The 16,168-nt window shown below is 36.5% G+C and overlaps 1 protein-coding gene across 1 annotated transcript in view; it reads right to left on the reverse strand.

The window, feature by feature from the left end:
- Positions 1 to 5,774: 5,774 nt before the first annotated feature.
- LOC113233730 (ras-related protein Rac1) overlaps positions 5,775 to 16,168 on the reverse strand; it is a 55,601-nt gene continuing 45,207 nt past the window's right edge. Inside the window, exons 2-6 of the mRNA XM_026468909.1 lie at positions 13,002 to 13,073; positions 12,538 to 12,718; positions 10,190 to 10,324; positions 9,197 to 9,369; positions 5,775 to 6,996 (exon numbers count right to left, since the gene is read on the reverse strand). Of these exons, the coding sequence (XP_026324694.1) occupies positions 9,214 to 9,369; positions 10,190 to 10,324; positions 12,538 to 12,718; positions 13,002 to 13,073 (544 nt within the window). The 3' untranslated portion in view covers positions 5,775 to 6,996; positions 9,197 to 9,213. The remainder of the gene's footprint in view (positions 6,997 to 9,196; positions 9,370 to 10,189; positions 10,325 to 12,537; positions 12,719 to 13,001; positions 13,074 to 16,168) is intronic.

A 16,168-nucleotide genomic window follows, 5' to 3' on the forward strand; every position in this document is an offset into this window, starting at 1 on the left:
GTGGAAGGTGTGAATCACACTGGAGTTAAGATACACGGCAAGGCCTCAGCAATGCGCTTGAATTCCTTTTGATTCTGACCTATGTTAAGATATCGGAATACCGTAGGCTCCAAGACAATAACTACATACAGCACATTTGAGCGTCATTAAAATTACATATATAACTTAAAAATAGTTTCAAAACCCCAAATCATATAACTGTTTAGAGACAATAAGCCGTAGCATGGATAAAAGCCGACACACAGTACATGTCTTAATGGACAAAAGATATATAATACAATTAGTAACAATAACAACGTTACACTAACACCAATAAACGTATGAAATGAAATATTTCCATTATAAAACTTCCATTATGCGCTTTGTGATTAATAAAATACTTATACCATATAATTTTCCCTAGTGGGTTCGCGCACGGGTTAAGCGGCAGGCCTTCCCTATCACAAACCAACGCGACATAGCAGCGCGGTGGTGGTGCGTTATCAGTCGTACTGTGAAATTACATTAAAAAAGACCCCAATTTTAGCGCATTAAAAACTCAACTAAAAATACAATAATAATATTAATGCATATATAAAATAATGAACTTTTGTTACAAATTATTAAATACTACTTTTATCAATTAGATCCGCTTTTAAAGTCTGGTCAAACCGGGACGTCTACAAAGTGAGAAATATCGCGTCGTTTAAATTCACAAAACTACGCCATTAATATACTCGGCAGGCCCCAGTCAGAACCACGACGCTTGAAACGCAAAATGGGATGAGCGACACTTTTGAGTTATATATACCGTTGGAATCGGAAACATTAGCTGAAACCAACGGTATGTATAACACAATAATGACCGAAAGTGTCGCTTTTCCCATTTTGCTTTCAAGAGTCGATAATAAATTGTCACATCATTTGAACCCTAAAGCCGTTGAAACTGGGCTTAATTTTTTTAATCCAATAGTAAAAGTTTGTATACTATTACCGTGTATCAACGTATGGATATGTTAAAAAAGTGAATTTAAAAATCCACTTTTATTATAGAAGGAATTGTCACAATGAGTAATTCAAAATTAGCAGTTTCTGCCGCCAGTCGCGGGGCTGCGAAGTTAACCAAACAGAGAAATCTAAAAATGCTACACCAAAGTAAAGGGTGTTCATATTTCAGTTTAAAAAATCACTAATCATTTATTTACATACTGATTCTTCTAAATATTTGCATCTGAACAATACATTAAAATCTTACAGCTAAAGTGCAATTGTTGAGGCCTATTAAAAAAAGAAAGAAGGCGTATGGCATTGTAGTGAAAGATACGAAATTAGCAGTGTTTTAAGCGTTAACAATTGCACGACTTAACACGAACTTACGTGTACTATTTTATCTTATTTTTAACGTTTTTTGATAGAGTTTAGGCAATAATTAACTTCGTCAAATGGAAATATGTTTTCACCGTGTAAGCTAGCTACGTCAGTCGAGGCGTTAAAATATATGTGTATTATCAATTCTTGTAAATTGTTTGAAATTATTGATATAACGACTGCATGTACGAACACTGTTCTATACCTGCCCCCGTAGCATGGCTACGCATGATAGTCGCGACGCGCGCGATAAAATTGAAATAAGCGCGCGCTATTGGCTATCTAAATTAGATCCGATTGAGACAGCCAAGATTCCATTTATTTACAAAGTATTTTTGTGAAATTCATAATGGTTTAGATTTAGAGCGGTTAGACACGGCGACTTTAGCAGCGATACAAACGCGCCTTTGATCATCGAAGTGTTGCGACGCGATTGCATCGCAGCACTTCGATGCCGTCCCTGATGTTGAATCATTACAAAAATGCATCGCGATTGTATCGCTGCTTAAATCGCGCCTGTCTAATGGTAGACGATTAACTACTGCATCGCTAATTAATCGCTGCATTTCGCCCTCTAAAAGCCGCCGCGTAACCGCTCTTAAGCCGGACGTTACAAATTGAATACATTATTACTTGATATTGCATAATACGATGTCGCTATCTCTTTAACACCCGCACGAAACTAAGCATCGAAAATGAATTACGAAACTAGGAGATCGCTACGTATTGGGTGTTGTCGAAATAATGTGGTGTAAATCAACGAAAATTAGCTTTATTTTGTTTGGTAATATATTTTAATTAAAATATGTAATATTAAAATATGTAATAAGTATTAACGAAGGACAAAGTAACAAATACACACATAACAGAATACAACATTGCGTTAAATCTTGCTATATGAAATTGTGACACATAAAGTATCAAAGACATTCCAAATATTAAAAACTTTTCTAAGTAAACAGTTACAGAACAAAAACACAATTACAATTTTCACAGAAGACTGCTAAAATTGTATTTATGTTGTGTAGTGTACGTAGAATGCCGTCGATATAATTGATACCCAGTGTTAAGCACTTTTTATAATCTGTTCCCGTTCGGGTGTCTTGCGTCAGTTTATTCAGTTGCTCTGGTAAAGTACAGGGAACTCCCTAATTTGAGAACAGGCAAGAGGTGTGATGTGCGTAAATTAGGACCTGTGCAGCGTGCCGGGGATGTCGCGCGATTACAATCGCAGGGACTTATTTAAACGTGTAGAACTAAATGACTCAGTGCAGCTGTCGAAGCTGTCGGTCAGTGTCCGGTAGTGTCTCGTCGCTAGACGCCATGCACTGTGCACCATGCACTGTGTTTCGTCCACTTCGAGTCGCGAAATATTGCCGGCACGATACACGAGCCCTTAACTTTTTTTAAAAATCGTCGCCGTGAAATGAAAACTTCGTATGTTACTTGGATTTGTGAGATGTAAAAATTGTGTTTAAATAGATACACATTGAATGACGTTTCAAAATGAATTAAATGAAATGTGTAAAAATTCGGAACTGATTTTCACTCTATGGCTACGAAAAATTGGTTAACAGTGCAATGAATGACATTATAACAAGTAGTTTTAACTACAAACAACTGAAAAGGATAATTAGTACATTAAACAGTTGTTATATTACTGATTTAGCAAAATGTGATTTATATTTGCCATTATCTGCCACCGCTCACACAACTAGCACACAGCCCGCAATAATTTGACATGTATATGGACTATTTTCTTTAGTATAACCAGCTGAATATAATTAAACAGTTCACCTTGAATTAATTGATATAAGGTTGATTTTTGACAATATTTTGAGCAATCTACATTTTTTTTGTCATTTTAATGCTGATTATAATTTTAACCTCCTAAGATCCAGCAAACTGCAATGGGAAAAGTAATAAACGCCCAATATACATTAAAAAATGTACTGAATATAAGTACATGCTTTAGGCTCAATCAAGTAACGCCCTCTTCAGTTACTTGTTATCTCCATTGCTAAGGTCGTGTCCCTGAAAGGTTTTCGAGACTTTATGAACAATTTTCTTCCATCTAGCTCTGCCTTCGGCCTCTCTCGGGGCTGATGTTATAGGGCGGTCACTTGGTCACTCCATCCGCTAGGTGTGGCTAACTGCGGAGTCTCTTTCTGTCCACCTTACCCACCGCAACCAGTATGTCAAGGTTGTCTGGTTGTCGGCGAGCAATATGACCATGTACGCCCTCAGTTTTGTACGAAAAACGTATTTTTCCAGATATCCTATGGTCATATTGAATATAATATAGTGCTAAGTTTGAACGCGACATTTGGATTATAATGCATCCTGGGCGTTCACGTGATCCATAAGAATTATATTATCTGGGTGTGAATCACTTCACATATTGTGTACATTTTGATGTATACGTGGCCTTAAGAGGATAAATAGAACGTACCGTTATTTGTAACACGGGATACTGATAATGATAATAAAAGAAAATACAGGATGACACATTAGCTAAATTAACTGATCACTCACGTATAAATTTTTGCTCGACACTTGCTTCCGTGGCGGTAGCTTTTCGTCAAGCTATACTTTGTTCAACCATTTACTTAACTTTTAACATAAGCATGCCTATGAAGTTCTATAATCGTTGATAGACAAATATCATCAACCATGGATTAAAAAAGCAATACTTCATGGACGCTGTTTTTTCTTTACTAATGCGACGCAACGTGCTATTTAGCTCCGATATTTATCGAGCCGATTGATTATATAACGAAGATTATTCAAGTTAATTTCGCTGTTGTATAGTATAGGTTTTGGTGCCTGTCTAATAAATTATAGTTAAAATTAATAAATTATAAATATTTATAATAAAGTCTAATTGTTTAACGTAAACGTTTACGATTGAAACTTCTTCATAAAGTCGATCGTAATAAGATACCGAATCGGTCATTGCATAAGAACATCACTAATTGTTTAGTACTCGAGCTGTCAAAAGTAAATTAAATGGTTGGACGGAGTATAGTTTAGTTAATACAATATCTGAGTCTCGCGGTAGCTTTCTGTTTAAAAAAGGATGACATATTGAAGATCTTACGGAGTATCTGTAATAAAGAGGGTCGGTACCATTGCAATTAAAGTTTTTGTTGTAATAAGACCCTCAGCTGAAATAAGCTCGGGCATGTCACGAGCTGTACAACGAATTTCATTTATAGACAATACAATACTAGTACTTTATCTGTTCAGTACCGATCTGAGCAGATATATCGCACTAAATTAAAAAAACATTGATTTTTTAAAACAGTTACTGGAGCCACTAATAAAAGGTCCATTTTTAATCTGTCGTCCTTCACTATAAACCATCAAAAAGAGTCGTCAATTAAAACCTAAACCCATTATCACATTCCAACATTTGCCTCAAGTGACACTAATTGTAATACGACCGAATAGATATGGGCAGTGAACGTCGAGACGGGTACATTACATTCTGTCCAACAAAACTCGGTCGGTTTACGCTAAATTGTGCGGTTTCACAGTACCCATTGCAGAAACGTTTTGTTGTCAATCAGACGTTCAATAAGTTGACGGAAAATGTGACTTTAAGAAAAAAAATTATTTTTTGTTTTGGCACATGAAAAGAGAAAAGGTGAAAGGGAAGAAAGAAAGCAGGAGGGACAGAAAGGTGGAGGTAGAGGCGATGGTATAGAGAGGGGTGGATACAAAAGTGAGACAGAGAAAGGGAAGAATGAGATGGAGAAACTGAGGATAGAGCAAAATAGGGTAAGATAGAGAGATAGAAGGTGCGAGTGATGTAGGCGGTAGAGACCAGTAACCAAGTGTAATTGTTCAGCGAATAACCACGACAGTTTTAAAGCCTGTAGAATCTGTACACCAAACAAATAATCGAAATTACTTAACACAAAGGTGTACAAAAAATTACTATTGAAATTCCATGAGGCGACAATGAAACTTGTCCTTATAGAACCCTGATCGGATTTGAAAAGCCTATATAAAATGTAATCAGGTGATCGGATTATTTGTGTGGAAAGGGTCTTTGCAAAGCCGATTTAAGGTCCATAGACAAATGCAATTTCGCTAATAATTATTTTACACCCTGTATTAAGAAATTTTTATTATACTCAAAGGTTTATTTTGTTAATAATGCCCTACATCATTTTAATTTATTAACTGTTCAAACTTAGAGCTAAGTACAGTAGGGCTAGCACGATAAGGCGCGACTAGCGCGAGAGCGACATAAAGCACGAGATACTGCTATTCTCACGCCAGTCGCGCTTGTTCGTTCTAGCCCTACAGGTCATATAAAATTCCTCATAATAAACCTAATAACGTACATAACGTCGATGAGTGAAAGGGAGAAAGGGCTGCTTTAAAGTTCACAAATTCATTAACAAAATCATTAAAAATCTCCTACGAAAAATCTGCTTAGATTTGGTTTAGCCCTCTTTCAACTGTGGATATGAATTTTCTTATCGTATTAATTCCTTCCCCGTCAACTCATTGAAGTACACTATAACCATACTCACACAACTCAATTATGCCGACGATATGTTTCTAACGTATTGGCCAACACGCGGGTGCTTCTATGGTCTACAATTCCGCTTATATTCTGCTAAAGCTATGATGATTATATGGGAAATAATATTCTATAAAATTAAAAGAAAATTAATATATTTTTGTTGGTTTAAACGAGTTTGAGTAAACCATCCGTTTGAAATCCTAGCTTTAGTAGAATGTATCGAACCTCCCTTTTTTAAAGTCTGTTAAAAACGATTTCGTTACCATCAAATTGATTATATTTAAAAAGTTAAAATACTATGAATACATAAAAAATAATCACGTGCCTAACAAATACTGTACTTATCGACGATTTTACACAGTTCTACAACAATGGGAAACAAAAAGCAATAATAAAATCGAAAAATATAACCTCTGCCTAAAACAAAAATTTTCAACAATTCCTTTTCATTCATTCATAGAACATAAAGGAGGAAAAACAATTTGTACCAATGCAATTTTCAGTAACAGGAATGTAACTTTTTGTTATAGCAAAGAGTTAGGAAAAAAGCACCCAAATTTTAGATTTTTATATAGAACCTTTCCGTGCACTGGTAGTCTCGTAGCCAATCCTTCTAGAATGCTAGCTTGTTGGAACTCTAAAAAACCTGGGGTCGACTTTCGTTCTCCGTCTGACATCCGTCCTAAACAATTACTGTGAAATATGTAATACTCGGCCAAAATAATAATGCGAATGAAGCCTCATGCTTGACATTGTCTTTTGATGTAGATCCCCAGGTATGCAATTTCATTCTTCAAGAAAATTACACAGAAATCACTGACATAAAGATTCCAAAGAAGTTGCATCTAGAAACTCACGGAATATTCTCGAACCTTCGAGAACTTTTCATCAGTGGCGTAAAGAACGAGTCCCCAGATTATATAAAAGCATTTACATATACGAACCTCACTCACACCAACCCACGTTACATATGCGTAATTATATTAACAGTAAAAATTAACATCTATGTATGCATTTATTGCAGTCCTTTATACAGCGCACTTTTGTTTGTCCGGTGCGTACTATGGAAGCTATGCTGGTCACACTGGCTTGTTGTGTGTCTACACTACCTGGAATGATAACAAAAATTGAATGTAACAAAAAAGACTTTAAATGTGAGGTGCTGTGTTATCTTATTACTTTAGTAGGATTTTGTAAGCTTAAGGAAATGACATCACAAGTATACATCTTCCGTAATAAATTTTAGGATGCAGTAAAACTGGTCTCCGAAGGCCCAATACGCCACTGCCATTAATGGAATCTTTGTCTTGTACAAGTATGCTGTTAGGGATATTTACAAACCGGACTAGAGTGTCTATGAGATATGCTTCAAGAAGTTAACAATCTTCAACTTCAACTTTTGTATATAGGTATGGCTCCGTCGTTTTGCGCGACCATTTCGCCAACGTCAAGGTTGGAAGGCTAATTAATATAACAAGGACTCAGTGCAGTGGTGAGATAAATTGCCGGTTATTAAAATACTTTAGCGGTTTTTATGCAAATTGACGGTTATCATTTTTTATAATATTAGAAAAATATAATTTTCATTCAGCCAGTGTTGCCAGTTTTCATAAAATTCTAAATAGTCATGTAGTTTTATCGATATATAATTGTCGACAGTTTTATCGATGGATTGTGAAAGAAGGTAAAATTTTGCCAAAAATGTTGGAATTGTTGATGTCCTGAAGGAGTCTCAGGCGAGGGCTTTAAGCCATAGTCTAACCAAGCTGACCCCATGAACGAGATAAATATTTAAAGAGGCGACTAGGTGATACCCATACCGAATATGTACAAAAACACTACCTTATTTTGAAATATTTTTCTCTAAGGAAAATACACCTATAACATTTTGTAATACTATGCGCAAGATCGAACATGCAGTGAGTGCCGGCCACTTTTACGCAGAGGTGCCTCTGCGCACGTTTTTTTTTACACCTAAAATCGAACACGTCTCTGTTAATAAATGAATCAGAAACGTTTCATTCCGAATGCATGAGTAAAACTCCCATGAGTCTCACTACAATGGTTTTTGGAGAGAACCTCGACCAAAGTTTATGTCCCGAATTTGGTATTTTTTGAAAATAAAATTCTAGTGACTAAATCGTTGCAGCTAGGCAATTCGTTGGATTGTTTTTTGAACGGCCTTACTTGTAGGCATATTTATTACAAACGAGTTTTGGCCGCGCCATTTAGTCATTTCTTACTTTATTTTTTTCTGGTTTTATTAATACTAGTTGGATTTGCAACTTGCTTTAAAACCTAGGTGCACAAAAACACTAATTTCTAAATGCAGTTAAAAATTAACTGTGTGACAAAAATATTTAACACAAGCGCAGCTATTTTGGACGATTTAACTTCACTGGATTCGCGGGTAGCAAATTAATTTGCTTCCATTTGTTTTTTACAATATGTGGTGATGAATGAGAGACTCATCTCTGTGAATACTCTGACAGCTTCCTAGCCTAAAAATCACCGTATGCCAAATGGTATTATAGAAGCTTACCTGCCCGGTTAGTTCGCTGCGCTTTTGTGTTGGACAGGGCGTCACGTTTATCACGAGTGCAGTGATGTTCATAACGATGGCTTATTAGTATTGCACATGATGAGGTGTTACGTTATGGTATGTTGTGCAAATGATGTTATTAGTCGTGCAAATTCGTGAAGTCCGCTTGTGCTTTCCGTTTAAAAACAAGTTTCAATAAAGGACATAACTATCTTATTCTAGTATTTTTGTAGTATATTAATATTATGACTACTTGTAATCAACAAATACTTGAACGAACATTATTCTATTTAGAATCGTATCGTACGTATTCCGTTCAATTAATAGATTTAGAGCGGAAGGTTTCCCATCACTAAATAGTTCTGTGACGTCATAGGGGGTACAAAATACGTTTACGTACGAACGCTTGGTTTTCATACAAATTGCTGTACTTGCGGTGTCTATCTAGATATATGTCTGTGGAGTAGCCCAAATGAAGAGTGTTAGTATTTGTAAAATGGCACATTTTTTTCTCATGTTTAGGGGCGATTCTTTTTACATATTCGGATTAAATATCAGCTACTCGTTTGCCTCTTTAAATATTTATCTCGTTCAACATGTCGCCCGGTATATAAATACCTGACATTTGAATTAAGTATTAATTCAATCGGTTAGAGTCCAGACGATGCTGACAGCAATACGAAGTTACTAAACTCTAAAGTTATGAACATTTCACACAAGATTAAGACAGTTTGATTGTAATACCGTACGAAAATTACAATAATTACCTAGAATGGTGTATATTTTACAGCAGCGCGCACGCCCGTTTCTTCTTCGGCGGCGGTAGAGGCACGAGTACAGCGCGTATCGCCTCATCGAACACAGTTTTGAGGCCTTTCTGCGTCAGCGCAGAGCACTCGAGGTACTTCACTGCGCTGATCTCCTTCGCCATACCAAGACCCTGAAAACCAACGGAATAAATCAAATAATAAATAATCTGAGTACAGAGTACAAAAAAAACAACCTCAAATGTTCGTGGAATTACATCTATTTGCCAAGTTTTTTGGAACTCGGTTACCAGAAAGTGCGCGAAACCGGATTCATCATCCCCTAGTTTGCCACCGGTAGAGGTGGAATATTTGCTTGTTTGCTTCAAATGTAATTGGGACCACTGCTGAGGTACCCTCATTCCAACAAACAAAAAGAATCATCAAAATTGGTTCACAAATTCCGGAGTTATCATGTATACATACGAAAAAACAGTCGAATTAAGAAATTCCTCCAAAGTCGGTTAAAAAAGACGCTCAATGAGTGCTGGAGAATTAAAAAAGTGGCGTAATCACCATTGACTTACAAATAAATGGACGACGGGTCTAATACAAAAACCACGAAAAAAATGTCCCAAGTCAACCTATTCGAAATTTAAATTGTAATGTCATCGCAGTATCGCGCTGTCAGTAGAACAAATGAAGACTAAAGCGGAGTGTCGCGCTCTGTATACGATTTTAGCGCCTTACAAGTGCGGACACTTTTTAGCGCGGACCCGACGTCCATATAATTGTAAGTCAATGGTAATCACGCTCACTTTTTACGGGATTTAAAAAAAAAAATATATTTCCGCACATTTTTTGTATGTGTTTTAGGATCATTGCTATTATAGCCTTTGATCTATTTAAAGGCTGTGGGAAAAGCGTAGGCCCACATGATTAAACATCGATATTCAAAATGATGTCTAAGGGTCATAATGTTATAAAAGTCAACAACCCTTAACATAATGTTACCTGTGGGTAAGTGATGGGCGCAAGTTTTTTGTCTTTAAGCTTCTCGATGGTGTCCTTATCCTCGCGCAGATCTAGCTTGGTGCCAACTAGGATGATAGGCGTCGACGGGCAGTGATGCCGCACTTCCGGGAACCACTGCAATTGCAGATTACTTTCGTGAACAGGTACTACTAACACATGATTAATCTATATAATGTTTTCATTTTAGTGACAATATCGCAGGCTGAGCAGCGCGTTTCGGTACGTCGTGGTTTGGTTTGCGTTCTATTTGTAACGTGCACACACTCATAGCCCCGGACTAGGGAAACCCTGTATCGCGGGTGCCATGGACACACACATAGACCACTACAAATTACACGCAAACTCACGAGAGAAATAAATGTAGCCCATACAAATATTTCTCTCGGCCTGGGAATCGACCCCGAGACCTCTGCGTGGCATGGTAACTGTTCGGCCACGGAGGCAGTTTAATTATATAGTAGACATGTATATATAACTTTTTAAATATTTGTTTTGCAATATCTATAGATAATAGTCAATCTGACTACCGTGAAACGACTCTGAAACAGCAGAATAATGGCAAGAAATCTCAGAAAAATGTTTTATTTTTATTTTATAGTTAAGGTACATCAACGGTAGTACATAATACTCTTAGACAACAGTGTAATTTTGCTTTAGTTTTATACTTTTATTCTACCATGTTACAGATGTGCACTGCATTTTAATGTATACGCACAGTTAAGGCCAGGCATGTAGCTTATCATCAGGCGCACGACACCGTCGCGTCACTTGATATTATGTTATAAAAAAAGCAACAAAGAAAACAACAAAGAACTTATATTCACATTTCGTAATAAATACTGAATGTAGTTTTTTATTTTTTGTAGGATTTACCAGTTGTTTTTATGTGTAGTTCTATCAACGAAAAATGAAAAAAAATTCAGTTGATTACTTAATTAATAAAGTTATGGAGCTCGCTCACATGACATCGCAAACATAACGAGAAATGAAATAACGTTAGTTTATTTTTAACCGACTCCAAAAAAAGAAGGAAGTTGCCAATTCTTTTTTTCCAATAGAACTACAAAACAATAGAACAGCGCCTCTACCATGAGATTACAATGACAGTTATCAGTAAAATGTTTGCATACAAAATGTTGTTTCTTCTTGTGACCGCTACTACTCGGTCGCTAGCGATAACTGTCACAGTAAACTCGTGGTAGATGCACAGAGCTCAAATATGTTTGTCTGAGACAAGAGCCAAATTAGTATTATCCTGTATCTTAGAACTCCCTGTCCCCACCTTACTATCTGTGGGGTAAAATTTGCACTGTTAGTAATAAGAATAAAAATGGTAACTCTTATTTAAATATTTTTACTCTATCCTGTATACAAAGTCTATAAAGCCATTTAAATAAATCCACGCGCGAAAATGAACCCCAATAATTTTTTTGTACAGCATGTACAGCGTCAAGTTTGACACTTAAAACTTAAATCCAACTCTATGCCACTTACGACAAGAACGGTGGTCCAAAGTACAAAGTGTCAAGCTCGATGTGCTTTTGACTGTACATCAAATTATACTGCACAATCGATGCTCTAAAATATCTGATCCCCTAACCGACCATTTGGTTCGGAGTAGATAAGTGTGAAGAAAGCTGTTTTTAAACAAACTTAACTTCTAATAATATGTAATATAAGAATGTACGAATAAACACAATGGCTGACATTTATGTTATGATATCGGTGGATACAGCAGAAAAGCAGTAGGACGCACAAATTGGAAGAATAACGGAACGGCAAGAAACAGGCAAGACGTTTAGGGTTTTTCTTCTGTTTGTTTGTCTAATAATTGATTCTGTGGTTACAATAAACTGGTTATGTACATAATGAATTAAACAAACAGCTTGCGGTGCCAATGATATTTCAGGTCAAATAACAAAGGGTTTTCAATATTACGGTTGCGGCGAGGAAATTTACATTGATTAAAAATTATAAATAAATCATACTGAAACAACACAAGGAAAGTTGGAATATTTTGTTTTGGAAAATTCCTGCGGAAATTACTAGATACAAACATAAGGAGGACAAAATATTTTATGACACGCACATTTAACACATTTAGAAGTGAGCGTTCACTTGGATTTGCAAGGGAAAGTAAAATTTTGTAATGCTAATTCAACGTATTTTTTCTTTGCTACCATTTTTGTTATCGTAAGTCGGATCAAAGGCTGAAATAGAGTTAAATGTTTTTGTTACGCCTGTACAACACTAAGTACGTAGACGCATTCTTAATAAGTTTTTTCTTAATTTTCCATAGCATTAAAAAAGAAGAAGAAAATGATTACCTTAGCTCGAACATTCTCGAAGGAGGCCGGATTGACGAGCGAGAAGCATATAAGGAACACATCAGTCTGTGGGTAAGACAGTGGCCGAAGTCGGTCGTAGTCTTCCTGCCCCGCTGTATCCCATAGTCCCAGATTGATCGGCTTCCCGTCCACCATAACATTTGCGGAGTAGTTATCGAATCTGGAAATAATAACAGCTTCTTCAAATTGATTCTTACTTCCGATCATACAGGGTTGGTTATTGTTCACTGTTCGTACACTACCATTAAAAGAAATAACTTTTGTTATACAACAAAGAACTAGGGAATTCTATGAGCACAGAGTAACAAAATTAACCGCGGAGCACTATTTGGAACACCTAAAATCAATTTAGAATAATTCGTTTCTCTAATTACTCATATCGGAAATTGAACTCGGGATCTTCTCATCTAGCACACAAAGCATAAGGTTTTAAATTTACTTACACAGTAGGTATGTATTCCCCGGGGAAGGCATTTGTGGTGTAACTGATCAGCAGACAGGTTTTACCGACGGCACTGCGAACAAAGGAGCCAGAGTTAAGTACAACGATGTAGGACATTATCAACACCGTCTCAAGCAATTTTAGCTCTAGGACGGATAAGGAACAGGCAGGCTGAAGTATATGAACACTTAACAGAAGGCATCTTGAAATGTCGGTATTGGAACGCTAGACGCTAATGTAGTGACAACGTTTTAAGATTTTTTATGGTCATTTCGCCACGAAACAGCTCTTTTGGTGTGCGAGAAACCCACACTCGTTACCATTATGTAACAAATTTACATATATTAAGCAGTGTGATTAGCAAATGTTGTTGTCGTGTTCTGTAGATAAAAAAGAAAGACATATAAGAGAGAGATAACATGACGATTGTTAGCACAATGGCCAATTTTATACATAAACTCTATTTAAACTGTGCATATAACACAAAGATATGAAATTGCATTGTTTCGTGTTCAGTTATAAATAGCGAACTCCCGTCCATAAGTGAGTGGAATTAAAACCCGACAATTTGGTATTGTCCGCATAGCTACGTCTGGAGGCGATTTAAACGGGTCGATTTATAATACCGTAATGTAGCATTCTATCCTCGTATCGCACGACATCCTGTCAGATATTATACATCTGACCAGAGTTCGCTGGCATCTGCAGTAATAAATATAAACTCAACTTGACCTCTTGGATTTACTAATTCTTTATCAATAAATTGCATTTTTAGATTGTTATCTACTTATAGAAGCTTCGTAGTGTTTGGGTCAGTTTGTAATTTTTTGTTCATTTTCATAGATAGATATTTTGGATGCATAAACATTGGTTCCATATGAATGATTTATACAAGAAAAGTTGTGTTAAAGTGACTCAACGTAGGTCAAAGATTTGTACCGCAATCGTAACGATGACTCAGACGAGGTCAAATCAGTACAAATATTTCGAGTGGCCAGAACAATTGAACAACAATCGGACAGTACAATACTGATTTTGCTGCACTTAATGATGTAATTGATAAAACACAAACTCGAATAAAGAAATATTTAAAAAAATTATAATATACAAACCCCATTTAAGGCTACGTCCCTTTTAACATGTTTATAAACGTCGTCAGCAAAGGAGCATTTATTTAGTGTTTGAGGAAAAAAGAATATCGAAAGAAGGCAAGTGTGAAGACAGGCGTGGTCCTCGGATAACTTAAAGTTAACGATAATCGACAATGACTACTATTTACTTAATAATTTAAATAATTGATAATGAGGAATTCTTTCACAAGGAGCTTTACTTCTACAACAACCTATGGAATTCCTGTTGGCTTCTGCACGTGGCTAGGCGATATTCTGAGGTACAGGTGAATAGTTGTAGTTGGCTACTCGTTAATACCCTGTGTACGTCAGGGATCTATCCTCTCCGCTAATCTATTCTTTCTGCGTATAAATGAACTGCTGCTGAATATCTTTGAATATGCAGAGAACACAGTAGTGGTGGAGAGTTATCTGTGAGATGACCGTGCCTACAACGAAGAGTGAGTCGTAGAAGAATGTGAGACGATGATCACACGGTTGTATCACAACCTGTGGCTGAAAGCTGCTTCCAATTAGGAAGATGTAAATGTGGTCCAATTTAATGACATTAAAACACAAACGCGTCATTTCTCTGCAAAACGGAGCACTCTCTCTCTCTCTCAGACTTTCAAAAACCTGTCTGTGCTGATAGTTCATTCAACCTCAACTTTGGTGGGTTTCAGCGAGTCCTTGACAAAAACCACTGCAAAAAACTAGGCATTCTTCTCAGGGTCCAACTGTACGAAGTACGATTTTTACGAAGCGCTAGTTCACTCACTTATGGCGTATTGCAGTGCGTTTGGGACGGCTCTGCTCGACACTAATTAGCAACTTTGAACTCGGTGAAGTGAAGAAAAAGAGAGAAGCAACGACCGTGTTATAGAATCGGACTTTCAAAATCTCAGCCATCGCAGTGATGTTGATTGCTTGTCGGTTTCTGATGAAATGTATTTTGGAGAATGTGTGCAGAAACTTTACAATTTAGTTCCATTCATCACCGTTCCTCCTTGGGTCGATTAGAAAGTCCGGACTATTCCGTCTCCCAATGGTTTGCGTCGGAGCCGTTGGATGAGGAGGACCCATATTCAATTCATCATCATCCCATGTCTGTGGATCAATTCGGAAAATGGAAACTTTTCTAAAATTCTGGGCTAGGCGTTCCGGGCAGGGCTCCTAAGTGAATTCCGTTGCTCCTTTACTATAATGTAGGGAGTTCTTAGTTTGCAACCAGGTAATTGGTGTGGTCGTCTGGTACATCGTCATTACTATTAATTTTTTTATTTATTTTTTATATTCATTTAAATCATGACCTTTAGAATATATTACACCTTAAGGACTGACATACTGCCCATTGGCATGAAGTGCGTTGCTTCCTCCTTCCAATTACCTTCCTCCTTGAAATACCAGAGTCATCATTTTAGACAAACACGTAACCATCGTCGTTGACTTCGTCGTTACTTAACATATGTGATTCATGTGATTATTATTCTTGCCTGTTCCTTACCTAATCTTTTTACTTTAAATGGATCAAGAATACTTTAAATCACCTAAGGCAACTTAAACCATCCTAGTCCAGGTTCAGCTCAGCTCTATCATAATAGCCTAATACATTGTAATATAAGCTCTTATGAGTACTTATGTGGAAATCAATGACAGTGTGTTTGGAAAATATGGTTTATAATATTTATAATTATTGTTTCAATTATTACAATTATTCACCACCCAAATACCATTTATTAAAATTAATATTCTTACAATTTTATACTTCTCTCTTGTTAAGTCTACTTTAGACTTAGTAGAATAAGGAGTAATTGTGATGAAACTTCCCTGAAAGGGTATAATTTAATATCTCTTCAAAATAAGCATAAATATTTGACTTAGTTGGCGTATAATAAAATATGTTTACTGTTTTGCACAGGTTGCATCATATTGTAGTGAAATATTCAATATTATCACATATACTTGAAATATTAAACCAGAAGTTTACATGCCGTTTGTGGTACATTACACGGTTTCAAAGGGTCTGGTTGTGTGTACATCAATCATTTGAACCAAACAC

Source organism: Hyposmocoma kahamanoa, unplaced genomic scaffold, assembly GCF_003589595.1.
Source record: "Hyposmocoma kahamanoa isolate Upper Pololo Valley unplaced genomic scaffold, ASM358959v1 80, whole genome shotgun sequence".
Lineage (NCBI taxonomy): Eukaryota > Metazoa > Arthropoda > Insecta > Lepidoptera > Cosmopterigidae > Hyposmocoma > Hyposmocoma kahamanoa.